Below are 23,436 nucleotides of genomic sequence, written 5' to 3'. Positions count from 1 at the left end.
CGAAAAACCAAAAAAAAAAAAAAAAAAAAAAAAAAAAAGAATAAAAGGGGGGCTGGAGCTGGAGAAGTGGCTCAGAGGTAAGAGCACTGACTGCTCATCCAGAGGTCCTGAGTTCAATTCCCAGCAACCACATGGTGGCTCACAACCATCTACAAGTCAATCTGGTGCCCTCTTCTGGCAGAACACTATATGTAATAAATAAACAAATCTTTAAAAAAAAAATAAAAGGGGGGGCTGGAGAAATTGCTCAGTGGTTAAAGCACTTGCTGCACTTCAGAGGACCAGGTTCAGCTCCCAGCACCCACATGGTGACTCACAGACATGTGTAACTACAGTTCCAGGGGATCTGATGCCCTCTCCTGACTTGCACGGGCACCAGGCAAGAATGTGGTCCACATACATGCAGGTAAAAACTCGTACACATAAAATAATATTTTTAAAGATTTATTTATTTATCTTATTTATATGAGTGCTCTATCTGCATGCACACCAGAAGAGGGCACCAGATCTCACTACAGATGGTTGTGAGCCGCCATGTGATTGCTGGGAATTTAACTCAGGACTTGTGGAAGAACAGTCAGTGCTCTTAACCTCTGACTGCTTAATCTCTCCAACTCCACATAAAACATTTTTAAAAATTAAAAGAATGACAAAAGCTCACCAATCACTTGGGAAATTTTCAGTACTACAGAGTAAGCAAAAAATTACTCGTGTTCATGTACCTTCTGCAGTGTTTTTTTTTTTTTTCTTTGATTTTTCAAGACAGATTTGTCTGTGTGACTTTGGCTGTCCTGGAGCTCGCTCTGTAGATCAGGCTGGAATCCATCTGCCTCTGCCTTTTGAGTGCTGAGATAAAAGTAGTCACTACCACCCAACTCAGTGTTTATCTTTTTATGAACAAAAAAATGTTTGATTCTTTGGATTTTCACATAATCTGAATGACGGGTTGGGTTGGGTTTGGTGGAGGAAGCTAGTGGAATTCAAAGTGGGGGAGTGCCAGGTATAGGAAAGGGACAATGACAGCAATTGGATGAGATGGCTGTTATTTTCTTTTCTTCCAGTTAAAAAATTATTTATGGTGGTGAGCACCATGTCAAAGCGTGGGTGTAGCGGTCAAAGGACAACTTACTGTTGTCCGGGTTCTCTTTTTGCACCGTGTGGGTTCCGGGGGTCGGACTCAAGTTCTTTGGCTTATCAGCCAGCACTTTTACCTGCTGAGCCAGCCCCTTTCAGTAATTCGTTAATGCAACTGTTTCAGCTTATCAGGGTGAAAAAACATGGAAGGCATGTGTCCTAATCGCTGCTTTCCTTATCAAGGGCGGGGACTTTTCTCATAGCACCATTTCTAAAATGCAGAAGAAATACAAGCAGTTATTTGTCACAGACTTGTTTGCCCATAGCCACCAGATTCCAGGAAAGGTATGGTGGGAAAGATGCGAACCCGCGCCAACGCGGAAGGACTATAAGTCCCATAATGCCTTGGAAGAATCCCTCTAGACTGATCATGGGCTCCGGTACACTGACCTCCAGCAGCACCCGGCAAAAGCAGACAGCTCGATGCCGTGTTGGCTTCCGCTGGCGCCAAAGTGGGTGTGGTTTCCAAGAAGGCCACGCCCCCAGAACGCTACTCCAATAGGGGCCGCCTTCGTGTCCATAGCGACGGCGGCGGCGGCGGCCGTCGGCTTGCTTAAGAAGGCGCCGCCGCCGCCAGGATCTCGGAGCTTGGAGTTAACCCCGAGGGGGAGCGGGCTCCCCCTCGCGACGGCGAGGATAGACAGTCCTGTGGAACGAAGACACGGTCCCCGACGTCCAGCAACGCCCAGGAAGAGCCGCAGCGGGCGAGGGGCGGCCATGAGCGACCAGCTGAGTCCAGCCCCGGGCTGCTAGGGGCAGCTCCAGCAGCCCCTGAGCTCTCCTCGAAACCTCGGGTGGGCAGTGTCTGCCGTGCGTTTCCTTTCCTCTATCAGCCATCAGATGCCCGACCCCGACGTGTTCACATAGAGAAACTGAATCCTGGCTCAGGGAAAGGGCTGGCCCGAGAACCCTTGATCATCAGCTGTATTTTAAAGCAGAGTCCTCCAGTTCTGCCAGCCACCTCTCTTTCCATTCAGAAAGCTAAACAGCCGTGGCCGTGGCTTCTACCAGCTCTGTTCTGCATGCACTACAGTGTGTTGTATGAACCAGGGTAATCCTGGATGATGGGTCTTTTAGATAAGGACTTTACATCCTCCCAACATCCCATGCTCCCCCAGCCCTCTACTTGGAAACAACCTAGTCTACAGCAGGATTGGTCTGAAAAGGGCAATATTTCCTTATAGCACCATAAAGGGTCTCTGGGTGAATTCTTGAAGGACTTCCTGGGCCTGGAAGGAGGTCTGATAAATATTTCATCCCATCTCTTTCCCCTTAGAATCTAAGAGGATGGAGCCCAGTACCTGTAAGACCAGTGACTCTGAGGAAGACTATGTTGAGGAAGAAGAATCTGAGGAAGAGTGTGTTAGAGAGGAAGCTACCACCCCTCACTCTTCCCAGCAGGCACTTGCAAAGGCTGACTATAAAGAGTTTGAGAATGGGGTTGACTTATCTGTTATAGCCAAGAAAATTCCAAAGAAAATCCTAAGTGCAGCAGAAACAGATGATTTGGAAGTTGGGAGGAGAAAGAGAAAGCGGAAACGAAGGTAACTTTTCCCTAGATCCCTCACAGGTCTGGCTCCAGAGAGTCACCCCTTGGCCTCAGACCACCATTTGGTAGGGGACGATGGGATCTAAGCTTTTCACTTTAGCCCAGGAGAGCCAGGTTGTGGTGCACATCAATAACCCCGGCACTAGGAAGGCTGAGAGAGAGAGAGAGGAAAGAATTACATGTGTTCCAGGCCAGTTTGGGACCCTGATTCAAAAGCCATAGAACAATGGTCTGATGATGGCTCAGCTGGGGAAGAGAGCTTGGTGCACAGCATAAAGGCCTGAGTCTGGATGCCCAATGCTCACAAAAAATAAAAAATAAACAGTCATGGTGGCACACGCCTTTGATCCCAGCACTCAAGAAGCAGAGGCAGGATGATCTCTGAGTTCCAGGTCAGCCTGGACTGCAGAGCAAATGCCAGGACAGCCAGGGCTACACAGAGAAACCCTCTCTCGAAAATCTAAAGAGAAAGGAAAAGGCCAGAGCAGTATTAATCTTTGCTGCAACAGAAAAAATATTCAGAGCCATTTGGGTCTGCCCATCTTGGAATTTTATCATGTTTGGTTTGTTATTTACAGTGCTTCTAGAAAAAATGAATTTGAGTTATAAATTGGTTAGCTACTTCCTCACCTGGGCTCCTGGCAGCCTGGAGCCTGTTCTTCCCCCCTACTCTGCCTGATTTCTGTTCTTTTTTTCATTTCAGACCCCTGGCCATCAATCTGACCAACTGCAAGTATGAGAGTGGTAAGCACTGGGCTCATCACTGACAGCCATGTATCCAAGAGGGACCGTTGTTCTTATTCCTGGGACAGAGTCACAGCCATTCTCCCAGCCCCTGGCTCCTGCCCAGGTTACCCACTACCTACACTGAGGTTCCTGGATATCCCCAGACTTAGCTCCCAGTAGCTGAGATGTCGCTATTGCTCTTAATCTCACTGGTAAGGAAGGTATCTCCACAGTTAGCTGGCAAAAACAAACAAACAAACAAAACAAAACAAAAAACACAAGCCAAGGCACTTGGGAGGCAGAGGCAGAAGCAGGCAGATCTCTTGAGTTCCAGGCTAGCCTGGTCTACATAGTGAGACCCTGGATATATATAATTTTTGAAAGGTGGCTGGGATGTAGCTCATTGGTAGAATGCTTGCCTAGCATGAAGCCTTGGATTTGATCCTCAGCACCCATTAAACTGGTCCTGGTGGCTTATACCAGTAATCCTAGCATTTGGAAGATGGACTCAAAGGGATCAGAAGTTAAAGGTTATTCTTGGTTATATAGCCAGCAAAACAAAAAACAAACAACCCCCCCAAAAAACAAAAAATCCAATGAAATCTCACCAATGCCCTACCCTTTAAATAAAGAATGTAAGGAAAAGAACAAGGAAAAAACTGCGTTGGGAACTGGAGAAATAGGTCATTATATAAATACACTTGTCAGCAAGACTGACAACCCAAGTTCAATCCTGAAGATCCACATGGTAGCAGGAGACTCCTGCAAATTATCTTCTGACCTCGACATGCATGATCTAGCACATATATGCCCACTTACATACACATGATTAAAAATAATGAGAACCTTTTTTGTTGTTGTTATTTTTGTTTTTGGAGACAGGATTTCTCTAATAGCTCTGGCTGCCCTGGAACTCACTCTGTAGACCAGGCTGGCCTCGAGCTCCCAGAGATTCACCTGCCTCTGCCTATAAAGTGCTGAGATTAAAGGTGTGCATCACCACTGCCCAGCAAAATAATGAATATCTTAAACAAAACAACAAAAACAGCTGCTTCTAAAGGTTAAGGACATAGCTCGATGCAAAAGACTTGCCTACCAGACAAAAGGCCCTCGGTTTAATCTGCAACACAAGAACCAAAACTGAGTTTCTCCCCTAAGAGGCTCTCAGAGGGCTTAACAATCAAAAGTAAAATAGCCCAGCTAGGTCAAGGTTTTCATCTCTCTCCGCTTCTGACATCTGTACAAAGAGCCACTCAGAATCTTAAATGCCAGTGGGCTCCAATCTAGGGTCAGCTATATATTCACACAGCCCTGACCCAAAGCAGCAGAGAGTCTGGCCCTTGTCTTCTCTGCTAGCCTCACGAACTTGAGATTGCAGCCTGGTAACTAAGATGCTGAGGTAAGAACCACATGCCTTTGCAATCTGCTCTCTGGTTAGGTCTGTTCCTTCTTCGGCCCAGCTAGAGTTCCCAGACTCATGGCTGGTGCCCAGGCTGGCATCATTGATCTCCCTGTCTCTACAGTGCGCCGGGCAGCCCAAATGTGTGGCCTGAAGGAAGTGGGGGAGGATGAAGAGTGGACTGTGTACTGGACAGACTGCTCTGTCTCACTGGAACGAGTCATGGACATGAAGAGGTTTCAGGTACCAATGTCCTGGCCCAACATCCAAAATGAGTATTCCCACCCTGTCTGCCCTGGCACTGGGGACTGCCTCTTTCCGTTGCTGCACGTTACAGACAGAGAGGCCACCCCCAGGTCTTCTGCTCCAATAAAAGTATTCTCCTCTTGGCTCTCTGGAGCTTCTGTTACCTGAAGAAGGTTTTGGGTGGGTACATCCCTGTCACATTATTTATTCTGACTGGTGGCATCTGGCTAGCCTGCCTCACTGAGAGCAGGTGTGCCCATCTTGGGGCAGGGACTGGAAAGCTGCTTCAGTGCTAACAGCAGAAGGCTGGGGATGTATTTCAGTGCCCTGGGATAGAATGGTTGCCTAGTATGCAAAAAGCACTGAGTTCAATTCCAGGATCTAAAAGAAAAGGGTGGTGGTGGTGGTGATTAGGCCAGATGGGTGGTTTAGTATCTAAGCAGCATAGCATCACACATCTACCAAGAAAGTGTGGAAGAGCCAAGTGTGGTAACACACCGGTGATCCCAGCACTTGGGAGGTGTAAACAAGACTCAAGGCCATCCTACATAAGACTCAGTTTTAAAAGAAATACACCCCCATAGAGAAGGGGGGCAGGAGAGAGCCAGCCAGCAAGCGTATGAATGGGGCTGGGCATGATAGGGAGGTACAGGACTGTAATCCCAGCCATCAGCAAGCTGTGTCAAGAGGATGAGGTATTTGAGGCTATACATCTTGGGCTGTATATCAAGACCCTGGCTCAACAACAACAAAAAACAAGACAGTGTGTCATCATGTCTGGTGAAGTCGTGTGCGGTTTAATGACGAGGATACACGTGAGGAACGGGCTGGTAGGTGATTTCATCATGGGAACATCGTAAGTGCAGTAAACAAATGGCTGCCCAGTTGCTAGATGATGAGGTGTTCTAGGACCACCATGGGGTCTGTGGTCTGTCCTTACCTGAATTGTCATTATTCAGTACATGACTGATTAAAAGCAGTCTGTAGGCTTCTTTAGGAGAATCCAGGAAGGGAGTCCAGGACACTGAAACTTGTCCTAACCTTGTCTTTTGTTTGTTTGTGTTTGTTTTTCGAGACAGGGTTTCTCTGTAGCTTTGGAGCCTGTCCTGGAACTCGCTCTGTAGACCAGGCTGGCCTTGAACTCACAGAGATCCACTTGTCTCTGCCTTCCGAGTGCTGGGATTAAAGGTGTGTGCACCATCGCCGGCTCCTAACCTTGTCTTAAAGGAGGAAGCTAGGAGAGAGCAACTTCGATAAATCCTGGAGAAGCTGCAAAGAAGGGTCATGCAGGGAGCAGCTGTCAGATGAGGATCACTAATTAGCAGGTTTTACCAAGGGATTCCTGTGTATTGGTCAGATACTGTTAGGTGTTTTTATATTGCTTCTTCACTAAATCCTTAAGATCCCTGAGTAGCAGACATCAGTTTATTAAAAAGAGGACAGGAAGGTTCAGAACACAGAATTCACACAGCTAGTGATTGAGGAAGCCAGCTGAATGAATACACTCAGCTGTCTCGTGTGTTTGCTTCCATCCTGGCAGGGTAGATCAGCTAAGGGCCTCCGGCAGATACCTTCTCGTGCCATATGGTCTCTGGGTGCTGTGGCATGTATCCCATGCAGTCTTCTTAGTTTCCTTTTCTCCTTTGTGTCTTCAAGGAAGTGTGATTCTTACTATTTCTCTGTGCTATCATGTATCATTATTCCTCTATTAAAAGTGTGTGTGTGTGTGTGTGTGTGTGTGTGTGTTGCTGGGAATTGAACCTAGGACCTCATGCCCACTATTCAAACGCTCCATCACCAAGTCTTATCTCCAGACAGCATCAGTATTCTGGTGGACCAAGAGATGGTGGGCTGAGTGAGGAGGTGGCTGGGCGCCCCAAGGTCCTGGGTAGTCTACGCTCTTCCAGCTACCCTTCTTTTCTCAACCTTGGTGGCGATGTGTCCTGGGGAGACCATGGAGTGACTTCCTACCTGCCCTATGGAAACATCCTGTTTCACTCGCCGACTAGATGCAGTGCTACCCTCCACTGGACTTTTTTCTTTCCTTCCCAGTGCCTTCCTCTGGCTTGAAGGGATGCCCAGGTCCTAAGAACTGTCACGTGCTCCAGGGTGGGCAGTATAACCAACTGACTCTGTTTCAGAAAATCAACCACTTCCCTGGCATGACAGAAATCTGCCGCAAAGATCTGCTGGCTCGGAACCTCAACCGCATGCAGAAGCTCTATCCCACCGAGTACAACATCTTCCCTCGAACCTGGTGTCTCCCTGCAGAGTGAGTGAACCAAGTCCTGGGGGCAGGATGAGGAGTCACTCCCTGTGCTCTCGTGACCCAGATGTGTTTAAGAGGATTGGAACTGGACCAAGAAAGATTCAGTGGTGGTGCACGCCTTTAATCACAGTATTTGGGAGGCAGAGGCAGGTGGATTTCCATAAATTTGGTCTACATAGCAAGTGCAGGTTAGCCAGGGCTGCAAAGAGAGACTGTCTCAAAAAAGAACGTTTCTGTTGGCCAAAGCAAAAGTGGGTCCAAGGCTAAGTGCTCCAAGAAGACCATGGAAATAGACAACAAGATGGCCATGGGGGTCCCAGGACAGTCAGAATGCACAGAAACCCTTTGACCAGCCTCTTTCTGCATGTAGCTATGGGGACTTCCAGGCCTACGGTCGTCAGCGGAAAACCCGCACTTATATCTGCAAGCCAGATAGCGGCTGTCAGGGGCGTGGCATCTTTATCACCAGAACCCCCAAGGAAATCAAGCCAGGAGAGCATATGATCTGCCAGCAGTACATCACCAAGGTGAAGGCCAGCTCGGAACCCCCAGGCCTCCCCACACTGGCATGCCTTATCCCTGGTATATTAGGGCAGAGGTCAAGTATAGGCTCCTGCCCTCTCTGTGGTCCTCATTACCTCACAGACAGACTATAGCCATTGTTCAGAGCTAGCCAGCCTTCTTCTCAAGCATACGACTCGGGCAGTTATCTGGCCCTTTCCTTGGCGCTGTTTCCTCACTGTTAAATGAGAATAACAACAGTAACTACTTTATGTGATTGTTGTGAGTCTTCAGTGTGTTATGTATGGAAGCACTTGTAATAACCGTATATTGCATGTGATAAGCACTTCAGAAGTTCATTAGTATTCCCTCTGGGTTTGTATGCTCTTAGCCCTTCCTCATTGATGGCTTCAAGTTTGACATGCGAATCTATGTTCTGATCACTTCCTGTGACCCTCTGCGGATCTTCATGTATGAGGAAGGCCTGGCCCGTTTTGCCACCATGCCGTATGTGGAACCTAGCCATAGCAACCTGGTGAGGAGGCAGGGTGGCCCCCCTCTTCTCCTCCATTGCCATGAGTGCCTTGGTTCTAGGGACAAGCATGGTAGAAAAGTTTACCAAGGAAGGAAGCCAGTAAGAACCATAGCACCTTGCTGGGTGGTGAGCGAGAAAAGGTTCTTTCCGGAGTTCCCCAGCACAGTCTCTTTCCCAGGATTATACAGGACAGTCCCTGGTGAAGAGAGCTAGGGGAGGAGCCATCTTGGGCAGAGCACTGGGTAATAAGAAGGCCCTGAAGGGCTGGAGAGGCTGCACATAGGCAGAGTGAGCCAATGTCGGCCCATTCACTTCGCAGGAGGATGTCTGCATGCACCTGACCAACTATGCAATCAATAAGCACAATGAGAATTTTGTCCGAGACGATGCAGTGGGCAGTAAGAGGTATCCCCTATTCTGTTTTCCCTTGCTTCCTCTGCCTTTGTCCCAGTCTCAGGAGCCCCATGAAACCCACCTGGCTCTTGGGAAGCTCATTTCTCAGGAATCTCTGCTTTTGAAGACCCTAGTCCTGTGTCTGAGCTCTAAGTGCAGACTCAACAACCTACAATCCCAGCTCCCAGCTGCTAGCAGCCCTTTGAAGCCCAAGGTCCCAGACATGGAATTGGGGTTAACATCAGGGAGCCTCCTGCCTGCAGCTAGACCCTGCTGGCATGGAAATTGGCCTTCCTCTGAGCACTGGGCCTCATAGGAAGCTGTCGACACTCAATGCCTGGTTGCGAGAGCACAGCTATGACCCCCGAGAGCTGTGGGGGGACATCGAGGACATCATCATCAAAACCATCATCTCAGCCCATTCTGTTCTTCGCCACAACTACCGAACCTGTTTCCCCCAATATCTGAGTGGAGGTACATGTGCCTGCTTTGAGATTCTGGGTTTTGACATCTTACTGGACCACAAGCTCAAGCCCTGGCTTCTAGAGGTAAGATTTCTCTCCTCAACTTGCCAAGGCCAAAGTCAGAGGCCTTGCCTTACATGGGAGAATAGGGAGGATGGGGAGGTAGAAGACTCGCAAGAACCAGGTGAAAGCACAAGGATTCTATCATTTGCTGAGACAAACACTGGTGGTCTTTGACCTCTATAATAGTGGGTAGCACATGCCTGTAATCTCAGTACTTGGGAACTGAAGGAAGGAGAGTCATAGCTTCAGAATGAGCCTCAGCTACATGGTGAATCTGAAGCTAGCCTGGATTTTATGAGACTCAATCTCAAGAAGCTAAGAAAATCAAGCCAGCAAGCAAGCATAGCAATCCATGTTCAGGATCCCCCAGTGCTCCTTGAGTGAGTCTTGCCCTTCAGTACCCTGTGTCTGTAGTCATCTTTTTCCTCACTAGCCTGTGGATGGGTCAGATCTCTTCCCAGTTGTTGGCTCAGGCCACAGGAGGGAGCTGTCTCTCCCCGGGGCCCTAGTAAGACCTGCTCAGGTGGTCTAGGAAAGGGGCAATAAGGACTCCTCTTGGCAGGTAAACCACTCCCCAAGCTTCACCACAGACTCCCGCCTGGATCGAGAGGTCAAAGATGCACTTCTCTGTGATGCCATGAACCTTGTCAACCTCCGGGGCTGTGACAAAAAGAAGGTGATTGAAGAAGACAAACGGCGAGTCAAGGAGCGGCTTTTCCCGTGCCACCAACAGCCACGAGAAGCCAGGTGAGCCATGTGAGCCCGGTGGCTGGTGGATATTTGTTTGTTTGAGACAGGTCTCTGCCTGGCACGGAACGAGATATGCAGACCAGGTTAGTCTCAAACTCCCAGAGATCTACCTGCCTCTGCCTCCCAGTTTCTGGGATTAAAGGTGTGCATCACTGTGTCCAGCTTATTTTTTTAATATTTATTTATTTATTATGTATATAGTGTTCTGCCTGCAGGTCAGATCTCTTTATAGATGGTTGTGAGCCACCACGTAGTTGCTGGGAATTGAACTCAGGACCTCTGGAAGAGCAGCCAAAGCTCTTAACCAAGCTTATTTATTTTTAAGTTAATATAGTACATGTTTATTTTATTTTAGGTTTTTCGAGACAGGGTTTCTCTGTATTGTTTTGGAGGCTGTCGGTCCAGCCTGGCCTTGAACTCACAGACATCCACCTGCCTCTGCCTCCCGAGTGCTGGGATTAAAGGCGTGCGCCACCACTGCCCGGCTAGTACATGTTTATTGTGTGTGTGTGTTCCTGTACTGTGCCATGCCAGACCTGTGGTCAGAGAACAGCATGTGGTAGTTGGTTCTTTCCTTCTACCATGTTGGGTCATGGGACTTGAACTCAGGCCCTTAGGCTTGGCAGCAAGTGCCATCACCCATTGAATCCCCTTTGCAGGTCCTGGTATGTGTTTAGTTGTGCAACTTCTTAGTTATTACTTTCCTGAGAGAAGGAGGTCATAAGAAGCTGTTAGCTTTTAAAAACTTTTTTTGCATAAGTTATACACTACATATTGCAGAGACATATTTTTGTTTTGTTTTTTGAGACAGGGTTTCTCTGTATTGCTTTGGAGCCTGTCCTGGAATTCCCTCTGTAGGCCAGGCTTGGCTTCGAAATCACAGAGATCTGCCTGCCTCTGCCGCCTGAGTGCTGGGATTAAAGATGTGTGCCACCAACGCCCGGTTAGACATATTTTTGGTTTTTTTTGAGACAGGGTTTCTCTGTATTGTTTTGGAGACTGTCCTGGAACTTGCTCTGTAGACCAGGCTGGCCTGACATATTTTTTTTTAAAACACATTGAGTAGTCTTTTTCATGCCCCTCTCCTGCAGCAAATCAGTTTGCAGCTGACCCATGTTACTACTGTAACGTTTATACTTGTACAAGCATTTAAAAGTCTAAATGTGGAGCTGGAGACATGGCTTAGTGGTTAAGAGTACTAACTGCTGTTCCAAATGACCTGGGTTCAATTCGCAGCACCCACATGGTGGCTGGAAATCATCTGTAACTCCAGTCCCCTCCTTTGTGGACACTGCACATACATGGTGCATAGTCATACAGGCAGGCAAAACATCATACATGTAAAATAAATATTTTAAAAAGTCGAAATGTGTTTATACAAAGTATTTTCTCATCTTCCCAGACTGTTAAATAAGTCACACTCTGTAGCTTTCTTCACTAGGCATATAAGGAACTTTACGTAGTATGATTAGATGGTGTGGGGCTGTACTTTTCATGCTGTGATTAGCAGGTGTGGGGTTGTTTGTTCTGTTATTTACTATTTGATACATATTCTTGCAATATACAGTAGCTCAGGTAGCCCAGGCAGGCCTTAAACTATGATGCACCATAACTCTCAGTTGTTTGTTTACTATTTTGATTTATTCTTTAGAATTTCATATATGCATACAATATATTTTGATCAAATTCACCCCTCACTGCAACCCCTAACTCCTCCTAGATCCACCCTCCTAACTTCTTGTCTTTTTTTTAATAAAGATTATTTGTTTTATGTATATGAGTGTTCTATCTGCAGGCCAGAAGAGGGCATCAGATCCCACTATAGATGGTTGGGAGCCACCATGTGGGTGCTGGGAATTGAACTCAGGACCTCTGGAAGAACAGCCAGCACTCTTAAATGCTGAGCCATCTCTCCAGCCCATCTGTTTGTTTTTGTTTTGGGTTTTTTTATTTTTGTATTTTTTAATAACCCACTGAGTCTGATTTGTGTTGTCTATAAACTTGCTAGAGTGGGGTCATCCACTGAAGTTTAGTCTACCTACCAGGAGTCACACTCTTAAAGAAAACTGTCTGTCCTCCGGGAAGCCATCAACTGTCAGTAGTTTCTCATCCAGGGTTGGGGGCTTGTGAGGCCTCCCCGCTCAACTGGAATGTTGACTACACTGATTTTGTGCAGATCTTGTGCTATGAGCTCACGGGAGCATGGGTTCTGCTAGGTCTTGAAGACATTTCATTTGCTCCAGTTCTCCCTCTGGTTCTATGATCCTTCCACAAAGGTGCCTGAGCCTTGAGGGGAACTGGTTTGTTGTCTCTCAAAGCTCATCTAGAAACCAGTTCCTGGGAACCCTTGCAGAAATGACACACAGGAAACAATTCAGTTGTTTTGAAACTGCGTTATTGTCACCCATTATTTTCACCATAAAATAGGTTACAAACATGACAACTGGTTGCTAATACTGAAATTATAATTTGTTAATGGGACATGAAATTGAATTAGTCTGGAGAATAACATTATTTTTCTCTATTGATATACAGAGGCAAAGTGTATTTGATTCCTTGAAATAAGCTTAGGGACTGGCACACAGCAGGGACTTAAATGTTTGTGTGGTGAATGGGGGAGAAGGATAATTGTAAGCACCCTGAATAATCCCAAAAGACTGGTGACAGGCACATCTGAATGAATCATGTCTTTCAGTGGGGAAAATGTGTGGGAAATACTAGACTATAAAGAAACACAGGGCCAGGCATTGGTGGTGAACTTGGGAGGCAGAGGCAGGAGGATCTCTGTGAGTTCAAGACCAGCCTGGTCTACAGAGTGAGTTCCAGGACAGCCTCCAAAGCCACAGAGAAACCCTGTCTCAAAAAAACAGAAAACAAAAACCAAAACAACAAACAAACAAACAAAGGAATCCTGGTGTCATGGCGCATGACTGTCACCCTAGCACTTAGGAGGTAGAGTCTGGAGAATCATAAGCTCAAGACTAGCTTGAGCAATTTAGCAAGATCTTGTCTTAAGCAAATGGACAAACAAATATAAAAACACAAGGGTTTTTCTTATTTACAGTCTTGGAATAAATTGTGTGCCTCACAGCAAGAAGCATGAGACTGGCTAGCTGGCCTTGATCTCACTAAGGAGCTAGGGCTGGATTTGGACTCTAGCTCCTCCTGCCCATGCCTTCCCAGTGTTAGAATTGTAAGCCTGGAGCACAACTGGTTTAATCTTTTTCTTTCACATTTTCTGTAGAGAACCCGAAAGACTGTGGCAACTAGATTGTTTGCTTATGAATAGATCACTTTATCCTTGAGTTGAGAATCAGAATTCTGGAAACCACACCTAATTTATTGTTACGTACATGGTGGGGCTTGGATGCTTTCCTACGTAGGCAGGGGTCTGGGAGACCAGGCATCCAATAGGAGGGTCTGAAAGCCTTAGTATTTTTTCCCTCTGGAACATTCTCACAGCCGTCCTGTGACTTCCCTGAGCTTGGTTTCTACAGGAAAGAACAGATTGAGTCATCGCAGGCTGCCGTGCAGGACCAAGAACGTTATGAAGATTCCCACTTAGGGGGCTACCGGCGGATCTACCCTGGGCCCGACTCAGAGAAATATGCGCCCTTTTTCAAGCACAACGGCTCCCTCTTCCAGGAGACCGCTGCCTCCAAGGCCAGAGAGGAGTGTGCCAGGTACCTTGGCTGCATTTCCCTTTGTACAGGTGGGTCAGGGGCAAATCCCTGAAGTTGAATTGCTCCCTGGCAGGAGAAGAAGCTACACACTGGAGAAAGGAGAAACAGAGCACAAATTCTAACAGGTTCTCTTCGTGTCCAGGCACATACATGCATGCCTTCACTTGAATGTATGATGTGCATGTATGCAGTACATTTGTGCACACATATGCATGCGGGGGCCAGAGGATAACCTTGGATGTTGTTCTCTAGCTGTTCACCTTATCTGTGCGTGTTTACATATAAAGATTACATTTACTTGTGTGTGTGTGTGTATGTATAGCATGGTGCACATGGGGAAGTCAGTTGTCCCCTTCCACTGTGGGGTCTCCAGCACGTGAACTCAGGTGGTCAGCTTTGGTGGTCAGCACCTTTACCAGCCAGCTGAGCCATCTTGCCAGTCCCATTTTGTTTTTATTCTTTATTAGTATTATAATTTTTTAAGTTTTGTGTTTTCGAAATTGGGTCTCAATATGTAGCTTTGGCTGACCTGGAACCTGCTATATAGATGAGGCTGGCCTGAAATGCATAGAGAATCTGCCTGCTTGTGCTTCCCAAATGCTGAGACTAAAAGTGTAAGTGTGTACCACCATGCCACCATGTCTGGCCCACTTTAGTTTTTGAGTCTCTCTTTGTCTCTTTGGCCTGAAACTCACCAAGTAGGCTGGGCTAGCTGGCCAGCAAGAGTCCCAGGGACCTGCCTATTTCTGCCTCCCCAGTGCTGAGATACAAGTGTGTGCTACCACACCTGGCTTTTTTTTTTTTTTTAACACAGGTTTTGAGGCTTGAACTCAGATCCTCATGCTTCCAGGCCAGGACTTTACTGCCTGAGCTATCATCCCAGTCCACTAACAGATTCTTTCTTTTTCTTTTCCAGACAGGGTTTCTCTGTGGCTTTGGAGGCTGTCCTGGAACTCACTTTGTAGACCAGGCTTGCCTCAAACTCACAGAGATCTGCCTCTCTCTGTCTCCTGAGTGCTGGGATTAAAGGCGTGCGCCACCAACGCCTGGCCACTAACAGATTCTCAATGAGTCTTTCCTTTAGTGTGTTTCCTATACTCTCATTCATTCCTTCTCATCAGTTCCAACAACACATTGTGATTTCCTCGTATTAGCCCACCCTGCTTTCCCTCACCCACCCCCCTCTCCCCACACATTCTCTCCAGCGTCTGAAACTGCTGTGTCTTGTCAGGCAGCAACTGGAGGAGATTCGCCTAAAGCAGGAACAGCAGGAGAACCCAGGCACCAAGAAGCGAAAGGAAAACAAGGACCAGAACCAGGGTGAATCAGCTGGGGAGAAAAGTCGATCGAGAGCTGGAATTCGGGGCCTTGCCACCAACTTGGCTTACAGGAGCCGGAACCGGGAGAAAGAGGTGTCAGGGGCTGTGGCTCTTATCTTTCCACGTGAAACTAAATTGGGGGTACTAGAGAAGGGAATCGCTGCTGTCCTGTCCTCTCCTTGCTTGAGAGAGATGAGTCTCTAGCTAGTTGAATTGAATCTGACCTTTCGGAACAGAAGGTGAGAGAATGGACAGCTAAGGGGACCTCACGGTGCGGTCTGGGGCGAGAAGAGGGAGAGTGGGAGCATGTCCCGCAGCCATCCCTGCTGATGGCGTGAGCCTTGGACATCCTGTTATCTCTCCTGTGCCTTGTAGCTGCTACCAGTACACCTGGACACCACGCAGCCTCAGGACATTGTGGAAGAGGAAGAGCTTGAGCGGATGAAGCTCCTGTTACAGAGAGAGAATCTCATCCGAAGCTTGGGTATTGTAGAGCAGCTCACTCGCATGCTGTACCCCAGCCAGCGGGGCCACAGAAAGCTTCATGAGTATCGGGTGAGGGTCCCTGCGAAGCCTCTCACAAAGCCAGGGAGCAAGGGCTGTGATACCGACACATGGTGGTGGTTACATCAAAGGAAGTTTATGTGATGGTATCTACCACTGGAGCCTGGGAGAGGGTCTGTTGGTTCCATGATGTCTGTTTCCCAGGCTCCCTTGGGTTTGGTATTGCAATCCTGCAGAGTGCAGCTCCCAGCTTTCTCAATTGCAAGAGACTTGCTCTCTCTCTATTCTTGTTTCACAGTAACCCACAACTCACGCCTCATAAATAACAAGGCCACCACCACGCTAGGTGGCTTCTGTGTAATTGCCCTAGCATTGCCAATGCCCTGGCTCTAATGGGAGCTAAGTAAACAGTCTTGGGCCAACAAAACAGCTGCCGTTTTCACTATTCCCTGGGCTAGTAACAAACCTGTTGGGCCCTATGTTTTTGTTGAACCCCAGAAGAATAAGTAGTTAAACAGTGGCTATGGCCTAGAAGAGATTGTTCTTTTTTTTGTTTTTACACATTTCTTCCAACACTCTATCCAGCCTCACAAGAAATATGGTAAGGGGCTGCTCTTCTCCTCTAGCCTAGATTTCACCGGGACGGGCTGGGCGGTCAAGAACTGCAACATGTGAATTTGGTCCCATTGGTGTTCCTGAGAGGGGCTGCTTCAGAACAGGTCCCTCCTCATTTCCTGCAACCACTTCGGTCCCACGAATTGATCCCCAGGATCTTAGGGCCACTATCAAGCATCACTCCCGCAATTGCACAGCATTCGCGGTACCATCTGCAGCCCAAGACCTTCAACTGGATAGGAGATCCAGCAACCATTGGCCCCTGTTCATTGTCAATGAAGAAATCTGGGAGGCACTATTTTTCCAGCTCTAGAGTCAGGCTCACTAGCCGTAAGTATACAAAACAAGCTTTGGTCACTTTGACTGGTGCAAATTCCCAGTAGCAAATATCACAGCAGGGATACTCCTAAGATATAGAGTGGCACTCCTGATAGTGTAGTAATGGGGGAAGGCAGTGGACCTATTTATTTACTTCCTTCTATCTAGTGACCCTGGTGATAGGCATGGTAGAAACAGTCCCAGCCCTCAACAAAGGTTAACAGGGAAATGGACATGCAAACAGACTAATTAAAATACAGTGTGGTAAAGATGCTGGAGGGAAGCATGGGATGCCATTCTTCTGTGTAATTGGACCATAGTTGGGAAAGAGGTGAGAACACCTCTTCCGTGAGTACCACAACTTAGTGGGATCCCTGTTTCTACTGCAGAAGGTCAAGCCAGCAGAAGGCTAGAAGCCATAAACCGAGCCCTGTCAGGATCAGTGCCACCCACTTTAACCCCAAAGCAGGGCTATCTTCTGCAGCCCGAAAGACAGGAAAGTGACTCATGGACCGAATGCTGCACCTTGCCCTCCATGGTAAACTCTGAACACAGAGGAGCCAAGGCTGGGGACCTCACCCTATATCCTGCCTCTGCGCCCGTGCTGCAGCATTCCAGCCCACTCCTCAACATCATCCAACACAGGTAAAAGAAGGGAAGCCCAGCACTCAACCAAAAGAGCAAATGGCCTTCAACCATTGCTAATTGAAAGACTGCCACCAAGTTCCAGTTTGAAAAGCTCTGGCCAGGACCTTTGTTTGCAAAAGGCAAAACACAAGGACACCAAGAATTTGTCAACATTCTAAGATTCTTTGGGGGATCGGTAAAGACTAAAAGATGAAGAGCTAAGGCCAGCACGTATGCATCTCTGCTGGGTTTATCGCTAAGCGATGGGTCTGAACCCTGGATGTGGCCTGGGTCTGGAGGTCACTGGGAGTGCCTTTCCCAGTGGAGTCAAATGCCCAAGGTACTGTGTAGTCGCCATCAGAAGATTGCTGAGGGTTCGCCCTTCCTGCCACAGTGGCAGAATCAGGCAGGCCTGGGCAGCCTGTGCTAGAGGGGCGGTTCTGGGCAATGAACCCGTCTTTTTATTAAAGTTTATGTCGTTTTCCAGGCGCGTCCTGTACCTCCTTTCGATCCTCGCGTCTGAGGCAAGCTCTTCTTACAGTTACAGTAGGGAAGCCCAGCATGGTGGCTCAGGCCAGTAATCCCGGTTACTTGGGAAGCTGAGGCAAGATGATGCAAGGCTAGGGCAATTCAGACAAGTCTCAAAAAATGTTTGGCTTTTTTTATGGCTAGGGAGATAACTCAGTGCCAGAAGCTTGCCTACCATATTCTATCACCTGGCTTGGCTCCCCAGCACCCCAAAAACAAAAGCAGAAAAGGGTGGGAAACCTTACAAGTGCTTCTGCCGCCCACCTGGTAAACTGAAGGTTCATTATTCCGTCCAACTTCCGGTTCCTCATTCTGCTTCCGGGACCGCCCTCCCGCTTCCGCTGCTTTCCGGTCGCGAGTTGCGGAGGACTATCTTGGATCGCAATGGCGTTTCCCCTGAGCCTCTTGCTTGGCGGTCGTGTCCGCGCCGCTGTTGCTCGCTGTGGGTTCGCGACCCAGGGCGTGGGGGGCCCTGGCCTCGTGGGCCGCGAGCCGGACCCTGATTCCGACTGGGAGCCGGAGGAGCGGGCGCTCCAGGAGGTGGAGAGGTACCGGCTGCTTAGCGGGCCCTCAGCCTGAAGCTAGGCTTCCCGCCCCCAGCTCCGGGCGTCCTGCCGCCGCGTCCGCAGAGGCGCTAGCTTCTTCTCACCCGTTGTCGAGGGCGCAGGGGCAAGTGTCAGCTCCCTTGGGACCCCAGGTGTCTTCGCTAGTGACGTGTTTCATCACCCGTTTAAAGAGTTCGGCTTGCTTACGGTCCGGTGTTGTAGGTGTTAGATTTCTGGGGCGGTGTACAGAGTGCGTTAGCCCGGCAGACGCAAGAGGGCTGGGCTCTCCGTGATTTAGTCCGAAACTCTTTAAACATCCATCTTGCTTCCACGCATGGCTTCTGCCATTGGTTCTTTCCTCCAGCACTCTGAAACGCCAGAAAAAAGCAATGAGAATCCAGAAAATTCGAAGGCAGATGGAGGCTCCAGGTGCTCCACCCAGAACACTGACGTGGGAAGCCATGGAGCAGATCCGGTAAGACATTGTTTTCAAAATAGGGCCTTCCCATCCATCCATCCATCCATCCATCCATCCATCCATCCATCCATCCATCCACCTACCTATCTTTAGTTTTTCGAGGCAGGATTCTCTGTGTAGCCCTGGCTATCCTGGAACTCACTCTGTAGACCAGGTTGGCCGCGAACTCACAAAGATTCGCCTGCCTCTGCCTCCCAAGTGCTGGCATTAAAGGCCAGTGCCACCACCGCCCGGCTAGGATTTACTTTTTGAGAACTTTAATTTTGTCCCTTTTTAAACAAAAAATACCATAGTAAGGTTTTGCGATGCTTGTGGACCTCGATTATGGTCCACCGAGGGTATTACCCCCGAACTATATCCCGAGTCCAGGTTTAGTATGTTACCATTATGGAAAATTGGTTGGTGGTTTTTGTTTTGTAAAAACATTAGTATGTATAGAGGCCCAAACATCTAACATCTGAATAGAACGGGATGCTCTCCTCCTGAGATCATGAAATGGAATTTTCCATGCTTATGTACATTGTTTTTTGGAAGAGAACTTTTCTTCCTGACAGTCTCATGCAATCCAGGCTGGCCTCCAGTACTCTGTAACCAACAGTCTTGAACTTATCCTTATCCTCCTGAATGCCGCATGTGAGATTATAGGTATGTGCCAACTTCCTGAATTTTTTTTCTTTTTTAGACAGGGTTGCTATGTAGACCAGGGTAGCCTGGAATTCTTGGCAGTCTACCCGCCTCTGCCTCTCTCCTCTTTTAGATCATCCCTGTCTTGGGCTCCTCAGACATTCCTGGGTCAGACCGCAAGCGACAGGATTGCCTGCCCCAGGTCTCCCTCTGGGTGCACTAACTGCATCTTTTGCTGTAGTGCTTAGTTATTCTGTGGCATATCCACCACCAACCTGTATAATCTTGAAGTGAAGGGTAGTCCTCCATCATCAGGACCTAACATCTCTATCAGTAGACAGCAGTTGATAGCTGTTGTTGTGAACTGTCCTGATGAAGAATGGCCAGACATTGCTGTTTGTACACAGGTACAGAATTGATTGGCACAGTCTAAGGACTGCATTTGGGTTTTTCCCAAGCTCTTTTTACTACTTGTTAATTACTACTTGTCACTAACATTACCACTTTAGCTCTTCTCATGGGAGACATATTTGCAATGTGAAAAACTGCTGTTTTCCTCATAGGTATTTACATAAGGAATTTGCAGAATCTTGGTCAGTTCCCAGGTTGGCAGAAGGCTTTGATGTCAGCACCGATGTTATCAGAAGGGTTTTAAAAAGTAAGTTTGTACCCACTTTGGAGCAGAAACTGAAGCAGGATCAGAAGGTCCTAAAAAAAGCTGGGTTTGCCGGAGTGGTTTCTGGAAATACTGTGAAGCCACTTGGTACAGGCCGTTCTGTATCTGACCTGCTGCTGCTGCCAGGAGCTGAAGAGTCGTCTAAAAGCCAGAATCAGAGCACAGCGTTAAAAGTGCTAGGGTCAGACACTCACAGCTCAGCTGCACGGAGAAGACCGGAGGAAAGGACTAAAAGAATCCAAGGTTTGGAAGAAAGCTGGGTGCCTACCACTGCAGCCGTGGGTCATCAGAGCGAGCTTCAGAAACACACCACCAATGATTCTAAAGCCACTCCAAGAGCTGACAGGGATAAGTTGCTGAGTGCTGAGAAGCTGGAAGAGTTGAAGGCTGGGGAGCCAGGCGACCAGAACTTCAGCAGCAAAGTAGTACAGAGGGGGCGGGAGTTCTTTGACAGCAATGGGAACTTCCTCTACAGAATTTGAGTCTGGGCCTGGCTTCTCCAGATGCCGTGACACAGCTGGGCAAGTAGATTTGAAGTTGCCAGCATTTCTGCATACGATCGGCTGCTTTGGAAGAATCTAGGCTAGGATGTGAGTGGAGGAGCTACTTGGCTAGAGTCAGACCTCTGGAGTAAGCCCCATTGGACCCCTGCGGATCTAAATCTCATTGGTCCTTGTTGCTTGGTCTCACTGTTGAGAACAAGTATTATATGTGATGTGTCATCAATTTGTGTTACTGTGTTGAGAGGAAATGGAAAGCTTGCCTCCTGACCTCATTTCCTTCTTGATCACCGAACACTAACAGTTCTTGAATGGTTTAATCAGATGGTTTCCTTATGTGCAAAATAAAGTAAAAATGTAGTACTTTGTTGCTTGGTGTTCTCTTGGGCAGGATTTTCCTGTAAACTTTGGAGAATGGTGGACTAGAAAAGGTGGAAAGGAAAAGTATTCTTTGTCATTAAGTTTTGGCAGATGGCACCAGAAGAATCCCAAGGCTTCTGTGCATAGGCACTCACGCCAGTGATAAATTGTTTTTTAACGTTTTTTTTTTTGAGCTGGGCGTTGGTGGCGCACGCCTTTAATCTCAGCACTCGGGAGGCAGAGGCAGACGGATCTCTGTGAGTTCGAGACCAGCCTGGTCTACAAGAGTTAGTTCCAGGACAGCTTCCAAAGCCACAGAGAAACCCTGTCTCGAAAAACCAAAAAAAAAAAAAAATTCTAGTAGAATTCCCTAAAGCAGATCTGTCAGGTGTTCTGTGTTGTGCCGGCTGGTCAAAGGAGAGTTATTCCAGAATGTAATTTAGACTCTGGCAGCAGGAGAAACAGTTTCTGAAAACCGAACCCCAAACCTCTGTTCAGAAGCACATTTATTGGCTGTACACAAAGGCTGTGTTTGGGGCACAACACATTCCTCATGTCAAAAGCCCCTTTGATTTATCCTGTATGTTACCTGAAGGAAATCATTACACCCTCACAACCTTTAGTTCTATCGTTTACTGTCTACAGTATCCAATAATACAAGACCTCCAAGTGTGCATGCGTGGTCTTGTGGCCAAAGATATACAATGGATGGATAACCTTCAGAAATACAACTATGAGTCAGAAAACAGTGCAGGTACCTTGAATAAACACTAATACATGAAACTGTTACCCTAAGCACAGTGACTGCACATCTCTTCATGGTCTGTGACCCTACCCTTATTTTCTGCAGTTTGAGAAATTAATACTGTCATCCTTCTCCTTCCCCACTTTGAATGAAGACCCCCTGAAGGATAGAGACCTGTGCATTTAATACTGTGTCCTACACTACTACCATATTGGTTAAGCTCCTGACTACTACTGTGTTGGATAAGTGAAGAGATGACTCATGGACTTCCTGACAGTCTATTGTGGTAGCAAACACCACCTTTTAGGTTTGCCATTTTACTCACCTAGATCTCAGCCAAGGCACATAAACTTCCAAAATGACCTTTCCTTGTGTGTCTCAGGAATCGGGGTTGAATACAGTTGTACCACTGGGCTGTGGTCATAGGACTTCGTTGGGTCCCTGTTGTGAGTTCACCCTCTCATGACACAATGAACATCACACTGAATGAGGTAGAACTTCCCTTAGTTGCCATGGGTGGTGGAAGAAGAAACCGGTAATGAGGAGGAGTGGGTACCTCCACTTGGGTTGGCATACTGCAGCAGAATGGACTTGGCTGTGCCACAGAGGCACACTTGCTGCTTTTAGGAACAAGGTGGGTGAAGGCATCTCAGTGCAGCAGACAGCCACCCAGAGAGCATGGTGTGACGTCAGGCAGAGGCCAGGAAACAGACTGAAGCACTGTGTGAGCTCAGGCCTTCTTAAAAAACTTTTTAAACTTCATTTAAGTTTATTTTCACGGTGCTGGAGATTGAACCACACAGTCTGTTTTATAAGTGACTTTTCCAGTTGGTTTGTTTCCCAAACAGGATTCATGTCAAGTAACACTACATTTTGTTGGTATGTTCCTTAAGTATATTAACTCTTCCTGGGTAACAAATTCAAGAGACTAGGGGGAAAAAGCTGTTGTTAATATACCATTCTGCAGAAAGGGATGCCAGCATAGAGAACAGGCAAAAAAAAAAAAAAAAAAAAAAATGGCAGGAATGCTGATTTGGTACAAGCCGGCAGTTTTTAAACCGACGAAAAATTCCTGCCCTCTATTCCTCATAGACTGTTTGGGATTCACAGTCTGGCATAATCCCCTTCTATTGGTTTAGGAGGCAAAACCTAATAAGCAGCTTGAAGCTTGAACTGGGATTAAAGGTGTGCGCCACCTTTTTGTAGCTGACTGTAACATCTGCCTGCCTGCCCGCCTGCCTGCCTGTCTGTCCGTCCATCCAGAGATCTAGTACATCTAGCTGTACTAGAACTTTGTAGACCAGGCTGGTCCTGAACTCACAGAAGACCCTGACTCTGCCTTCCAGTACCAGGATTAGAAGCATGGGTCACCATGTGTGGACTTAATAATGCATTTCTTAAACCTTAAACTTTTTCTTTTAGAATAGTCCCACCTTTCACAACCTTTCCCCCTTGCCATTTATTTTTAGAAGCTAGGTCATTTGTCCTAGATGAGTTCCTGCTTTGAGGAAGTCAGGGTTGGGGAGGGGGAAGGAGTCCAGAAGTTGAGGTGGAGTCTTTGATAGCTCTCAAATTTGTCTTTTGAGGCAGGGTCTTCTGCTGAGCCCTAAAGTAGGCATAAGGTTAGTCTAGCTCTAGGCAGCCTGCCTGAGGGGTCCCCAGCCTCTGACTCTGGAACTGAGGTTACTAAGGGGATGCTATGCCCACTTATCATTTTTGTGGGTGCAGGGATCCAAACTGCATTCACCCTTTATCCACTGACCTGTCCCCCAGCTTTCCCAACCCTCTTCTTCCCTTCTTCCTCGGAGACAGAGTCTCATGTTGCCCAGAATAGCCCTGAATTCATCCTTCTGTCTCCATCCAAGGGCTGGGATTACAGGCACCT

The 23,436-nt window shown here is 47.6% G+C and overlaps 2 protein-coding genes across 3 annotated transcripts; both read left to right on the top strand.

Annotated features, from left to right (window-relative positions):
- The first annotated feature begins 531 nt into the window (after positions 1 to 531).
- Positions 532 to 17,579, top strand: LOC101827072 (tubulin polyglutamylase TTLL13). 2 transcript variants are annotated; one of them, XM_040729676.1, is made up of 15 exons: positions 532 to 1,928; positions 2,411 to 2,678; positions 3,387 to 3,427; positions 4,933 to 5,051; positions 7,196 to 7,326; positions 7,694 to 7,850; positions 8,216 to 8,359; positions 8,679 to 8,764; positions 9,069 to 9,300; positions 9,842 to 10,026; positions 13,527 to 13,712; positions 14,944 to 15,124; positions 15,407 to 15,586; positions 16,162 to 16,480; positions 16,858 to 17,579. In XM_040729676.1, exons 2-15 carry the CDS (start codon positions 2,422 to 2,424, stop codon positions 17,115 to 17,117), a joined length of 2,478 nt encoding a protein of 825 aa, XP_040585610.1. In that variant the 5' UTR covers positions 532 to 1,928; positions 2,411 to 2,421; the 3' UTR covers positions 17,118 to 17,579. The 2 variants fall into 2 exon arrangements, with proteins under 2 accessions (XP_040585610.1, XP_040585611.1); XM_040729677.1 differs by having other exon boundaries at positions 532 to 1,944.
- A 379-nt stretch (positions 17,580 to 17,958) lies between these two features.
- Positions 17,959 to 20,809, top strand: Ngrn (neugrin, neurite outgrowth associated). Its single transcript, XM_005077801.4, has 3 exons — positions 17,959 to 18,171; positions 18,533 to 18,643; positions 19,834 to 20,809. Exons 1-3 carry the CDS (start codon positions 18,008 to 18,010, stop codon positions 20,426 to 20,428), a joined length of 870 nt encoding a protein of 289 aa, XP_005077858.1. The 5' UTR covers positions 17,959 to 18,007; the 3' UTR covers positions 20,429 to 20,809.
- The last annotated feature ends 2,627 nt before the right edge of the window (positions 20,810 to 23,436 follow it).

The sequence above is a fragment of the Mesocricetus auratus genome, unplaced genomic scaffold, assembly GCF_017639785.1.
Source record: "Mesocricetus auratus isolate SY011 unplaced genomic scaffold, BCM_Maur_2.0 Super-Scaffold_4256, whole genome shotgun sequence".
Lineage (NCBI taxonomy): Eukaryota > Metazoa > Chordata > Mammalia > Rodentia > Cricetidae > Mesocricetus > Mesocricetus auratus.
Note: the sequence above shows the minus strand (reverse complement) of the source record. Positions and strands in the feature narration are given on the sequence as shown.

What these genes read in the sequence shown, in the direction of transcription:
- LOC101827072 (XM_040729676.1), top strand. Translation starts at nt 2,422, where the DNA reads ATGGAGCCCAGTACCTGTAAGACCAGTGACTCTGAGGAAGACTATGTT. An exon ending in TCAAGCCCTGGCTTCTAGAG is followed by an intron (nt 9,301 to 9,841) that starts GTAAGATTTCTC and finishes TCCTCTTGGCAG; the next exon opens with GTAAACCACTCCCCAAGCTT. An exon ending in GCCGGAACCGGGAGAAAGAG is followed by an intron (nt 15,125 to 15,406) that starts GTGTCAGGGGCT and finishes TGTGCCTTGTAG; the next exon opens with CTGCTACCAGTACACCTGGA.
- Ngrn (XM_005077801.4), top strand. Translation starts at nt 18,008, where the DNA reads ATGGCGTTTCCCCTGAGCCTCTTGCTTGGCGGTCGTGTCCGCGCCGCT. An exon ending in GCGCTCCAGGAGGTGGAGAG is followed by an intron (nt 18,172 to 18,532) that starts GTACCGGCTGCT and finishes TCTTTCCTCCAG; the next exon opens with CACTCTGAAACGCCAGAAAA. An exon ending in GAAGCCATGGAGCAGATCCG is followed by an intron (nt 18,644 to 19,833) that starts GTAAGACATTGT and finishes TTTTCCTCATAG; the next exon opens with GTATTTACATAAGGAATTTG.